General features: G+C 39.6%; 1 protein-coding gene across 6 annotated transcripts in view; it reads right to left on the bottom strand.

Moving 5' to 3' along the window:
* PATJ (PATJ crumbs cell polarity complex component) overlaps window positions 1–12902 on the bottom strand; it is a 394842-nt gene that overhangs the window by 100292 nt on the left and 281648 nt on the right. For all 6 annotated transcript variants that reach the window (XM_069593029.1, XM_069593048.1, XM_069593038.1 and 3 more), the window contains exon 31: window positions 7819–7911. In XM_069593029.1, the coding sequence (XP_069449130.1) occupies window positions 7819–7911 (93 nt within the window). The remainder of the gene's footprint in view (window positions 1–7818; window positions 7912–12902) is intronic.

Below are 12902 nucleotides of genomic sequence, written 5' to 3'. Positions count from 1 at the left end.
GCATGAAAATAAACTCAGGCTTTAATTCTGATGGACAAAGAAGTCAAGCTTCTTCTGTTAGGGTGCAGATTATTAAACACTTGCAAAAAGTTCCAAAAGGTGGTGAGATTATATATGAAAAGCTCCTTGCATGGGATCATATTACAGTTATTTAACAGAATCACAGAATTTCCAGTCTAGAGCTTGCTTAGAATAATATTTCTGATTTGAAGGACTTCTCTGGTGGTCCCGTGGCTAAAACTCCAAGCTCCAATGCAGGTGGCCTGGGTTCAGTCTGGTCAGGGAACTAGATCCCACATGCCACAATTAAGAGTTTGCATGTTGCAATGAAGATCCCACATGCCACAACTAAATACACCCTAAATGCCACAATAAAAACCAAAGATCCTGCGTGCTGCAACTAAGACCTGGAGCAGCCCAATAAATAATTTTTTTTTAATTTCTGATTTTGATTTTAGTTTGTGGAACGTCTATCTTCTGTCTCCCCCTTTCTTCTTCCTCCTGTAATTTTAAAAACATCTTTAATGAGACATAATTGAAATATCATAAAATTTATCCATCTACAGTGTACAATACAATGGTTTTACCATTCAGAATTGTACAAGTGTCATCACAATCAAAGTTTAGAGCATTTCATAATCTCTGAAAGAATCCCTGTACCCATTAGGATCATTACCCATCCTTCAGACATAGGCAACCACTAATTTACTTTCTGTCTCTATAGATTTTTATTATTGTAGCATTATGTATCAGTACCTCTTTATCTTTCACTGTTAAATAACAGAATCCATTGTGTGAGTATAACAGGCCTTCCCAGGCGGAACTAGTGGTAAAGACCCTGCCTGCCGATGCAGGAGACGTAAGAGTCTGTGTTCAATACCTGGGTCGGGAAGATCCCCTGGAGGAGGGTAGGACAACCCACTCCAGTATTCTTGCCTGGAGAAATGCCATGGACAGAGGAACCTGGTGGGCTACAGTCCACAGGGTTGCAAAGAGCTGAACACGACTGCAGTGACTTGGCATGCACGCTTGCAGCCGGTGGACATTTGGGTTGTGTCCATTTTGAGGCTACTATTAATAATACTGCTGTAAACATTTGTGTACAAGGTTTTTGTGTTATATATTTTCATTTCTCTTAGGTACATACTTAGGAGTAAAAATGATGGGTCACATGGTAATTCTGTTTAATATTTTGAGGAACTGCAAACCATTTTCCAAACTGGCTGTGTCATTTTACATCTCTACAAGCAGTATAGGAGAGTTCCAACTTCTCCAAATCCTTGTCAGCACTTGTATTATCTATGTATTTATTTATTGTCTCCTAGCAGGTATAAAGTGGTATCTCACTGTGGTTTTTGATGTGCATTTCTCTAATGGTTAATGAGGTTGACCATCTTTTTATGTGCTTATTGGCCATTTGTATGGAAAATTGTCTATTTAGATCCTACCTATCTTTCAATTGAGTTGTCTTTTTATTATTTTGTTGTAAGGAAGTAACTTTGAAATCATTTTACTGGCTATTAGTATCTGTAACAACGTGGAGAAGGAGACAGACAAGAACAAAAAAAAATGTAAATTAGATTTATATCAAGGAAGAAAACTATAGAATGAGACAAGATTAGAGATCCAAAGAATGTGCTAACCATCAAACAATTGCACTCATCTCCCATGCTAAGAAGGTTATGTTTAAAATCTTACATGCTAGGCTTCAACATCACGGGAACCAAGAACTTCTAGATGTCCAAGCTGGGTTTAGAAAAGGAAGAGAAACTAGAGATCAAATTGCCAATATTTGCTGGATTATAGAGAAAGCAAGGGGATTTCAGGAAAACATCTATCTCTGTTTCATTGACTACACTAAAGCTTTTGACTGTGTGGATGATGACAAACTGTGAAAAGCTCTTAGAGGGACAGCAATACCAGACCATCTCACCTGTCTCCTGAGAAACCTGTATGCGGATCAAGTAGCAACAGTTAGAACCCTGTATGGAACAACTGACTGGTTCAAGAAAGGAGCATGACAGGGCTGTGCACAGTCACCCTGTTCGTTTAACCTATATGCTAAGCACGTCATGAGAAACACAGGATGGCTGAGTTACAAGTTGGAATCAGGATAAGTGGGAGAAACATCAACAACCTCAAATATGCAGATGATACCGTTCTAATGGCAGAAAGTGAAGAGGAACTAAATAGCCTCTTGATGAGGGTGAAGGAGGAGAGTGAATGAGCCGGCTTAAGACTATATACTAAAAAAACAAAACTAAAAAACTAAATCATGGCATCCAGCCCCATTACTGCATGGCAAATAGAAGGGGAAAGGTGGAAGTAGTGACAGATTTCCTCTTCTTGGGCTCCAAAATCACTGCAGACAGTGACTTCAGCCAAGAAATTGGAAAATGATTGCAGGAAAGCTATGACAAACCTAGACAATGTGTTGAAAAACAGAGACATTACTTTGCCAACAAAGGTACATATGGTCAAGGCTATGGTTTTCCCAGTGGTCACGTACAGTTGTGAGAGCTGGACCATAAAAAAGGTAGACCTCCAAAGAATACATGCCTTGGAACTGTGGTGCTGGAGAAGACTCCTCAAAGTCCCTTGGGCAGCAAGGTGATCAGTCTCCCTGAATATCCACTGGAAGGACTGAAGCTGAAGCTCCAGTCTTTTGGTCATCTGATGTGAACAGATGACTCATTGGAAAAGTCCATTAATATTTATTGTTTGAACAAATAGATCACACAGTGATATTTCTGATGTCCCAAGGAAGGTTATGAGAACTATAAAGTGACAAGAAAATGGGGTTTAGAGGCAAAGAGAACTGGGTTTGAGTCCCAACCATATTATTCCAGCTGTGAGACCTAAGGAGAAAATTTACCATCTCTTGCCCTCAGTATCTTTTCCACAGAGTAGGGCTAATAACAGGTGCATCATTGGGTTAAATAAAATAACCAGTAAGAAAATGCCTGGCACAGGTTAGCTTCTTGAAAAGTCTTAGTTTCCTTTATTTTATGCAACATTGGTTTGGAGGTCTATATAACTTCATCTACCAATGTGAAAGGTAATTTTCAGAATCTGCCTATTTCTATGCCATAACTGTGTTGGAGTTCAAGATCTAGACAAAAAGGCAATGAAAATAACAAAGTTCAGATCTCAGTGTTACTCTCTTGCTGTCCCTTGACTCGGTTTGGTTCCGTTTGAGTCTTGCTGAGGGCAGTCCTGCATAGTGGTTTGGAGTGCTGGCTCCAGCCTCAGAGCGCACAGGCCTGGATCCTAGCTTCACTGGGTGATTCTTTAGGCAACTTACTTAACACTGCAGTGCCTCAGTTTTCTCATCTTTTAAATGAGGATAATACTGGTACTAACTTCACAGAACTCTTTTGTGAACAAGTTTAGAATAATGCCTGGCACACAAGCATTCAATAGATGCTGTCTGTTATCAGCGATTGCATTTTGGGGGTTGAAAATTCACTTCAGTTTTCCAAGTTTACACCTAACGCTTCATGTAGAACAGCTAATTCTTTTCTGACTCACCTTTAATGCTTTAATCAGCATAATATCATCACCATCATTAACACAACTCCCTCTCAGACAGTGATTCCATGTACTCTGGCATAGTTCTTCGTGGTACTTTATAGTTACTAACTCCTTACTCTCACAATAACCATTATTTTCTTTCTCCCATCTTACAGACACAGAAACTGAGGCACGAAGAGGCAAAGCCATTTGCCTACGGTTACATAGCTAGTAAATGGTAGAATCAGGATTTGAATCTAAGTAGAATGGCTCTAATCTCTGCATTCTTAATAACTTAGTTATATTACCCACCCAAAAGTATATTAACACGGGTATCCCCAACATGATAAAGACATAGGTTTATACCCAAAAAAGTAAAATAATTATTTTAGGGATTCATGCTCCTCTATGTCAAAATACCAGACAGAAACAGACCCTTCAGGATGAGGCCCAGCTCTTCTAATTTCTAGTTTTGTGATTTTTCACTAAGCAGCTTAAGGTCTCATCTGTAAGTCAGGGAAAAGTAACTCCTGCCCTACTTCTTTCATTGGGCTATTTTGGGGATAAAATTGAATAAAATCACAAACTAGTATCTTGTTTGAAAAACTAGATACTAAAAAAATTAAGCTAACAATAAAAAAGACTGTTTTACAAATTGCAACGCTCTGTACAAATAGTTGGTTGTTTTTTGTTTTTTGTTTTTAAGTTCCTTTGAAAAGGCTTAAAAAATAGTCTTAACAGGCTCTCACCTAGACTTCTGAAATAGATTCCAGACACTACCCTGTCTCCAGTCTCTCACAATTGGAATCTATGCTTCACAAACCATCATCTGATCGGTGGTCTAAAAACAAGCTATTTTCCCTTTAAAATATATTTTAGAGAAATCAAATATCTACTGAAGTTATTATAAACTCCTTGGCTGTGAGTCTGGGGACTATAGAGATATGGATGGAAGCAAATCATAACTAAAGGGTAGGAATAAGCACTGGAACATATGGAGACTCATGGCTTAGTCCTAATTCTGAAAACAGGTAATCTTGGAGAAGCAATTTCACAGCCCTTTGGAGTATAATTTCTCACAGGTGGCACCTAGTATATATGTGTATCTATGTAACTAATGAGACATTTATTGAACACTGAGCATGAAATAATGAACACATTAATCTATAATCCATAGTATAAGTCGTAGTTCTGTGATTCTACTATTCAGCTTCTATTGCCCACTGTACAAAAGCCTAGTCTTTACTCTTAACTCTACCACTCTCGCTGTTTGATTCACCTAGTGAACCTCTCCTGTTCACTTCAACCTCAGCAGTCAATCACCTTCTTATCTGTAAAGGTTCACCTTAAAGGCCAAGAGTCTAAGAAACCATCCCTAATCCCTGAACAAGATGGTTTTCCATCCTCTTTTGAACCCCTGTAACATTTTCTCCCCCCTCTCTAATACATTTCTGCCTGGTCTGATCTTCCAGATAACAAATTCTCCTATCTTCACTGATGCTCGAGGGTAAGCTGCTTAAGAGCAAGGCCTGCGATTTTCTCCTGGTTTCTCCTGTAAAGGCCAGCAGTGATTGATGAGACATATGCTCCTACAGGAAACAAATAGTGCAACCTTTAGAGGGTTAGATCTTACTGTTTCCAACTGACATACACTAAGGTGAGAGGAGTCAAGGCCCATAACGATCGCACGCTGTTTTCTGACAAGGCACATCCGGCAGCCATCCTAGAATGGTGCGGCGGCATGGGGACACTTGCACCATCGATAATAGAAACAACCAAATGATGGGTTAATGGTGAGAAACTGCTATTAATGCAGGTGACCCTTTAACTACATTGGTTTGAACCATGTGGGTCCACTTATACAGATTTTTTTTCAAGTAAATACTAAGCCACAGATCTGAAGGAACCCCAATCACAGTGGGCCTTATAACTATAAGCTATACACAGATTTTCCACTGTGCAGAAGATTGGCACCCCTAACCAACACATTTTTCAAGAGTCAATTGTACTTTATAATGAGACAATAATGAACATGTGAGGTTGAGCCAGATAAAATTTCTATCCTCAAGAACAACAATTTGATATAATTTAATTTGCTAATTTATGTATTATCTATCTCCCTTCCCCCATCTACTCATGAATAAGTCTCCATAAATGCAGGCATGTTGGTACATTTTGTTCACTTTTATATCACCATTGCCTGGGACATAGGGAAGTGAAAGTGAAGTCGCTCAGTCGTGCCCGACTCTTTGCGACCCCGTGGATAGTAGCCTGCACCAAGCTCCTCTGTCCATGGGATTTTCAAGGCAAGAGTACTGGAGTGGGTTGCCATTTCCTTCTCCAGGGAATCTTCCCAACCGAGGGATTGAACATACTTTACTGCCTATTTGTTTCCTCATCCTGATTACTCCCATTCTTCAGATGAGTAAACTGACACTTGATGAGATCTAACTAGCCCAAGTTAAACACAGTCTTAAGCAATAATTTATGCTAAGCCATTTATATTTATGCTATAGAAGTTGTTCAAATTCAGGCTATCTTTCCTCAATTGACTAGACCATGCATATTCTATTGGAAATGGTAAAAAGAAATTACAGAATACTAAAAAAGAGGTCATGGGGAAAGGGAAAAATAAATACCAGTCAATGAGTTTGGGAAGGCTTTTATTCCTGTTAAACTGCAGCATGAAACAATATCTAAAAATTACCCCCAGCCTTTCATGTCCTCTGCCTGTGCTGCCTTCTGGGGAACAGGGTAGACGATAGATGGCTTTTGTTTGCAGCCTACAACTGAGCTTCTGTAGGACTATCAGCCTCTCCCAACAAGCAAAGGAGTATTCTCACTCTTTTTACCATCTTCTCCATGGATGAAATCAGGGGCTCACACTTACAAAATCCTATTTCTTTAAAAGATGTTTCCCTAACCTACCTATGGAAAAACAATGTCAAAAAGAACAAGCTAATTGTATTTTTAAATGAAAGAAGGAGTTTGAGTTTGAAATTTGCTAATGTTCCTCATCCCCTTTCAGTGCAAAGATGCAATTTATTGTTTGGAAAGGGAATAGTGTAACCCTGGAACATCTTGCTCAAGAACAATGGTCCTAATCTGTTGCTCCTGATGCCTCATGTAGGATTTGTGTATGAGTGGACCTTGATAATTTCCACTTTTGCCTAAATGTCCTTTTCCATCCCCCAGAAAGAATCAGTTCATTTTCTAGGACATGAACCCCAAGCCAGTCTGATATATATTTTCTAAAAGTTGAAAGAAGATAAATGGATGATTTTTCAAAATCTTTTAAGTAAAATGAACAAGTCTAGCTATCATAAAATCACAGTGACCCTCCAGAGTGATTAATTCTTTGAGATTCATAAGAGATTTTGAAACAGAGGTGGGGAAAAGCCCACATGTCTTTCAAGAACTTGCAGTCTAACCTTGGAAGTGCCAGGCTGCAAAACAGGAAGGTAGATTATGACCAAAGGTTGGGAGTCAGACCAAATGAGATCAATCTCCAGACAGACTAGTGACTGGCCTCTGGCAAGTTAATTAATGTCCTTAAGCAAGTCTGAGCTTCCCAGGTGGCTCAGTGGTAAGGAACTCACCTGCCAAGGTAGAAGAAATGCATTTAATCCTTAGTCAGGGAAGATCCTCTAGAGAAGGAAACAGATACCAGTCCAGTATTCTTGCCAGGGAAATCTCTTGGACAGAGAAGGCTGGCGGGCTACAGTCCATAGCGTCTCAAAGAGTTGGACATGACTTAGTGATTGAACAACAACAAGGCAAGCTTTCCTCATGTGTAAAAGAAAAATATTGCCACCTACACTATGAGGATCAGAAAATGAATGTAGAACACGGCACAGCACATGGTATACAGCAAGTATTAAATAACAAGATATCAAATATTAGGTAGCACACAGAAGGAGGGAGAGTTCTCTAAAACTGACTCTCTCCTAATGCTCTAGCCCCTGGGTAAGTTTAAATAACTCTTATTATAAACAAAAGGAATACATTTAGTATCTATTTGTTTGCCTCTAGAACTAATTCAGCACCACCTTAGCCCAAAGAAACCCAATTTAAACAAGATTTAAAAGAGATTGCTTCTTTAGTCCCAGACAGCACAATTCAAGAAAGCAGGAGGATGCCCTGTTCCTTAGGTCATTCGCTATGTGGACGGGCCATTTGCTATACAGAATAGCTTCCGCTGTCTCAGAGATCAAGATTCAAAGAGAAGTAAATACAACAACTAATCCAAAATATAAACAATTCATCCCTAAAAGGAACACTGGATGAAATAACCAGGATCCTTACCAGTTTGGAGCTTTCACTTTCAGGAGATGGTTTAAGACCAACTTCGAGACTGGAGTCTTCCTCACCACTAACCAGTTCAGAGCCGCTCTGATCCTACGAGACATTAAAAAAAAAAAAGTAGCAAAGATGTCATTCTTCACTCACAGTCACCTAAACTGTACTTTATCAGAGTTGCTTGCTTTATTGTTGTAGTGGATATTGTGGATATGGTTTCCTCTTTTTCCTTTCCAGTAGAAGGCCTTTCTTTTTTTTTTTTTTTTTTCAGGTATCTCTCTGTTGCTCGGAGATATACCTAAGACAAAGCTGATCCCTACTCTCTGCCCTGAATACTCACTGGAAGGACTGATGCTGAAGCTGAAGCTCCAATACTTTGGCCACCTGATGGGGAGAGCCAACTTGCTGCAAAAGACCCTGATGCTGGGAAAGATTGAGGGTAAGAGGAAAAAGGGATGACAGAGGATGAGATAGTTGGATCACCGACTCAATGGAGATGAGTTTGAGTCTCTGGAAGATAGTAAAGGACAGGGAATCCTGGAGTGCTGCAGTCTATAGGGTCACAAAGAGTCAGACATGACTGAGTGACTGAACAAGGATGATGACTCTGCCCTCAGAGTAGGCCTGGTTGTCTTAAGGCTAATCTCAATTCTTTCGGCCAATGATTCTGCCAGGAATGGGTATGTGGTCCAGTTCTTGTCAGTGAGGCATCAAGAGAGGTTTCTTGGAGACTTCTGAAAAGGTTCTTCCTAGATCTTAAAAGAACCACAATGAGTCCCCATGGCTCCCAAATTAACAAGAGTATAAAATGCAAATAGCCATGGACAGCCATCCCATAGCCAGAAGGAAACTAGACTGAATGACAGAGCAAAGACAAAGATGGAAGAACTGGCTCTCTAAAGACAAAACCAGGGCACCGGGCCAACCAGACCTGAAGCTCAGCTTTACTCTTAGCAATCTTTTTAAGGAGAGCTAATACACTTATTTATTGCTTCAGTCAGTCTGAATTAGCTACTCTGTCCTCTCCAGTCAAAACTTTCAGAGACATTTGCTTATCTTCTGCACAAGGCTAAACTATTTGATAAGAGCTTATATTTATCTTGTTTCTCTCTAAAACTTAGAGAGTACTGAGGTACTCTCTTAGGTACTGAGTACCCTGGCACATGGAAAACATTTGATAAATACTGGGCTGGAATACAGTACTTGCTTTCTTGATGATTCTTTTCCGAAAATTCCTAAAAATATTTACTTAATGTAAATGAGACATCTGGTAATAATAAGCCATATTAAAATTCCAAGGCCCATTAGGCATCTTCTCAACTGAATTATGATATATTAAATATTATAGTTATTTGCTTTGCTTTCTGGGGGCACATAGAAGAGAATAAGGATAATAAATGGAGTATCTACATTATATTTATATGGATTTTTATTTTAAAACACCACCATCTGGGATTATTACAAATTCCTGTGGGACTGTTTACAGAGAAATTGTTTTGATTTTGAGACATTCAACATCATAATTTAAGAAATGCAAATTAAAGCAAAGATATGACATTCTTTCATCTATCAAATGAACAAGCAAATGGAGAACATTCAGTATTAAAAATGGTGCAGGGAAATAGGAATTTTTGCACACCATTGAAAGTGTAAATTAGCACAATCTTTTCAGAAAAGAGCCCCATACAGCATACAGATATCAGTTAAGTTCAGTCACTCAGTCGTGTTCAACTCTTTGCAACTCCATGGACTGCAGCACACCTCCCTGTCCATCACCAACTCCCAGAATTTACTCAAACTCATGTCCATTGAATCAGTGATGCCATCCAAACATCTCATCCTCTGTCATCCCTTCTCCTCCCACCTTCAATCTTTCCCAGCATCAGGGTCTTTTCAAATGAGTCAGTTCTTCACATCATATACATACAGATGCAGGGGAAATACTTAAAAGCATATAGCACAAATTTTTTAAATTCTGTATTTCTGGGGAGTAGGATTAGGGATTGGGGAATTTTGCCTTAGTTATTTCTACACTGTTCAATTACAGGAGAATTAGTATATATTACATAATTAATTGATGCTTTCAAATGGTGGTGCTAGAGAAGACTCTTGAGAGTCCCTTGGACTGCAGGAGATCAAACCGCCAATCCTAAAAGAAATCAACCCTGAATATTCGTTGAAAGGACTGATGCTGAAACTGATGTTCCAATATTTTGGCCACCTGATGGGGTGAGCCAACTCACTGGAAAAGACCCTGATGCTGGGAAAGATTGAGGGCAAGAGAAGAAGAGGGTGACAGAGGATGAGATGGTTGGATGGCATCACTGACTCAATGGACATGAGTTTGAACAAACTGTGGGAGATACTGGAGGACAAGAAAGCCTGGCATGCTGCAGTTCATGAGGTCATAAAGAGTCAGACACAACTCAGTGACTGAACAACAATGAACCAATTGCCTATTATAAAACAATAAAGGAGAGTTATGAGAAATATCTTATAAAAAAAAATTCAAGGTAAGTAGTATGGGCTTTAGAATTGGCCAGATCTGAACTCAAGTCTCAACTTTGCCATGAGAATTATAAGATTATCTGCAAGTTACTTTCTAAATCTGAGTAGAGCAGATTCATGAACAATGTGAGGATTAGAAACACAGATCCTCCCCACAGTTGAAAATTTGTGTATAATTTATAGTTTGCCCCTGTATCTGTGGTCCTTTGGCATCCAATCACAAATTGGGTAATACTGCAGTATTTATTATTGGAAAAATCTACGTAAGTGGACCCACCTCATGTTATTCAAGTGTCAACTGTACTTTTTTTAAAAGTATAGATAAAAATATCAAGTTAAAAATACTATCCCATCAGGTTGTCTTAAAGAGTAATGCACTAACTTGTAAAATGTCTATTAGCACAACACTAGTTGCTGCACTCAATATGCCAGCAAATCTGGAAAACTCAGCAGTGGCCACAGGACTGGAAAAGGTCAGTTTTCATTCCAATTCCAAAGAAAGACAATGCCAAAGAATGCTCAAACTACTGCACAATTGCACTCATCTCACATGCTAGTAAAGTAATGCTCAAAATTCTGCAAGCCAGGCTTCAGCAATACGTGAACTGTGAACTTCCAGATGTTCAAGCTGGTTTTAGAAAAGGCGGAGGAACCAGAGATCAAATTGCCAACATCTGCTGGATCATATAAAAAGCAAGAGAGTCCCAGAAAACATCTATTTCTGCTTTATTGACTATGCCAAAACCTTTGACTGTGTAGATCACAATAAACTGTGGAAAATTCTGAAAAAGATTGGAATACCAGACCATCTGACCTGTCTCTTGAGAAACCTGTATGCAGGTCAGGAAGCAACAATTAGAACTGGACATGGAACAACAGATTGGTTCCAAATAGGAAAAGGAGTACATCAAGGCTGTATATTGTCACCCTGCTTATTTAACTTATATGCAGAGTACATCATGCAGAGAAGACAATGGCACCCCATTCCAGTACTCTTGCCTGGAAAATCCCATGGACGGAGGAGCCTGGTAGGCTGCAGTCCATGAGGTCACCAAGAGTCGGACATGACTGAGCGAATTCACTTTCACTTTTCACTTTCATGCATTGGAAAAGGAAATGGCAACCCACTCCAGTGTTCTCGCCTGAAGAATCCCAAGGACAGGGGAGCCTGGTGGGCTGCCATCTATGGGGTTGCACAGAGTCGGACACGACTGAAGTGACTTAGCAGCAGCAGCAGAGTACATCATGAGAAATGCTGGGCTGGAAGAAACACAAGCTGGAATCAAGATTGCCAGGAGAAATACCAATAACTTCAGATATGCAGATGACACCACCCTTATGGCACAAAGTGAAGAGGAACTAAAAAGTCTCTTAATGAAAGTGAAGGAGGAGAGTGGAAAAAGTTGGCTTAAAGGTCAACATTCAGAAAACAAAGATCATGGCATCTGGTCCCATCACTTCATGGGAAATAGATGGGGAAACAGTGGAAACAGTGTCAGACCTTATTTTGGGGGGCTCCAAAATCACTGTAGATCATGACTGCAGCCATGAAATTAAAAGACGCTTACTCCTTGGAAGGAAAGTTATGACCAACCTAGATAGCGTATTGAAAAGCAGAGACATTATTTTGCCAACAAAGGTCCGTCTAGTCAAGGCTATGGTTTTTCCAGTGGTCATGTATGGATGTGAGAGTTGGACTGTGAAGAAAGCTGAGAGCTGAAGAATTGATGCTTTTGAACTGTGGTGTTGGAGAAGACTCTTGAGAGTCCCTTGGACTGCAAGGAGATCCAACCAGTCCATCCTAAAGGAGATCAGTCCTGGGTGTTCATTGGAAGGACTGATGTTGAAGTTGAAATTCCAATACTTTGGCCACCTCATGAGAAGAGTTGACTTACTGGAAAAGACTCTGATACTGGGAGGGATTGGGGGCCAGAGGAGAAGGGGACGACAGAGGAGGAGATGGATGGATGGCATCACCGACTCAATGGACATGGGTTTGGGTAGACTTTGGGAGTTGGTGATGGACAGGGAGGCCTGGCGTGCTGCAATTCATGGGGTCGCAAAGAGTCGGATATGACTGAGTGACTGAATTGAACTGACTTATGTGCTATTAATTTTTATTTTTAGCTTTTTGTTGAGACAGGCTTTGTTTATGACCTGTTTCATGTAGTTATCATAAAAAGGCTAAATAAATGAGTACCACTGTGATCCCAATTCACAAATAAGAAAAAGTGACACATTTAAAATAATCTGTTAAAGAACCCTAGCCAGTAAGAGGCAGACCCAGGATTCACAGCTAGGTAAGACTACCACCAAAGGCCACATTGTTGGTAACTATGCCTCAGGCCCTAAGTAAATTAAATGTTGCTCCTGTTTCTTATTCTTTCTTTTTATTTATGAGTGTTGATAACTAATCTTATGAAAGACAGGATTCACAACCTTAAAAAATATCACTGTCATTAGATTAACAAAAAGTATTTTAGAGTTTGTTACCCAGAAAATTTCATTAGACAGAACATCTCTCCATGAATTTTGCATAATCAAGAAATTACCATATAATACAAACATGTCAAAGTTAAGAA

The sequence above is a fragment of the Ovis canadensis genome, chromosome 1, assembly GCF_042477335.2.
Source record: "Ovis canadensis isolate MfBH-ARS-UI-01 breed Bighorn chromosome 1, ARS-UI_OviCan_v2, whole genome shotgun sequence".
Taxonomy (NCBI): Eukaryota; Metazoa; Chordata; class Mammalia; order Artiodactyla; family Bovidae; genus Ovis; species Ovis canadensis.
Note: the sequence above shows the minus strand (reverse complement) of the source record. Positions and strands in the feature narration are given on the sequence as shown.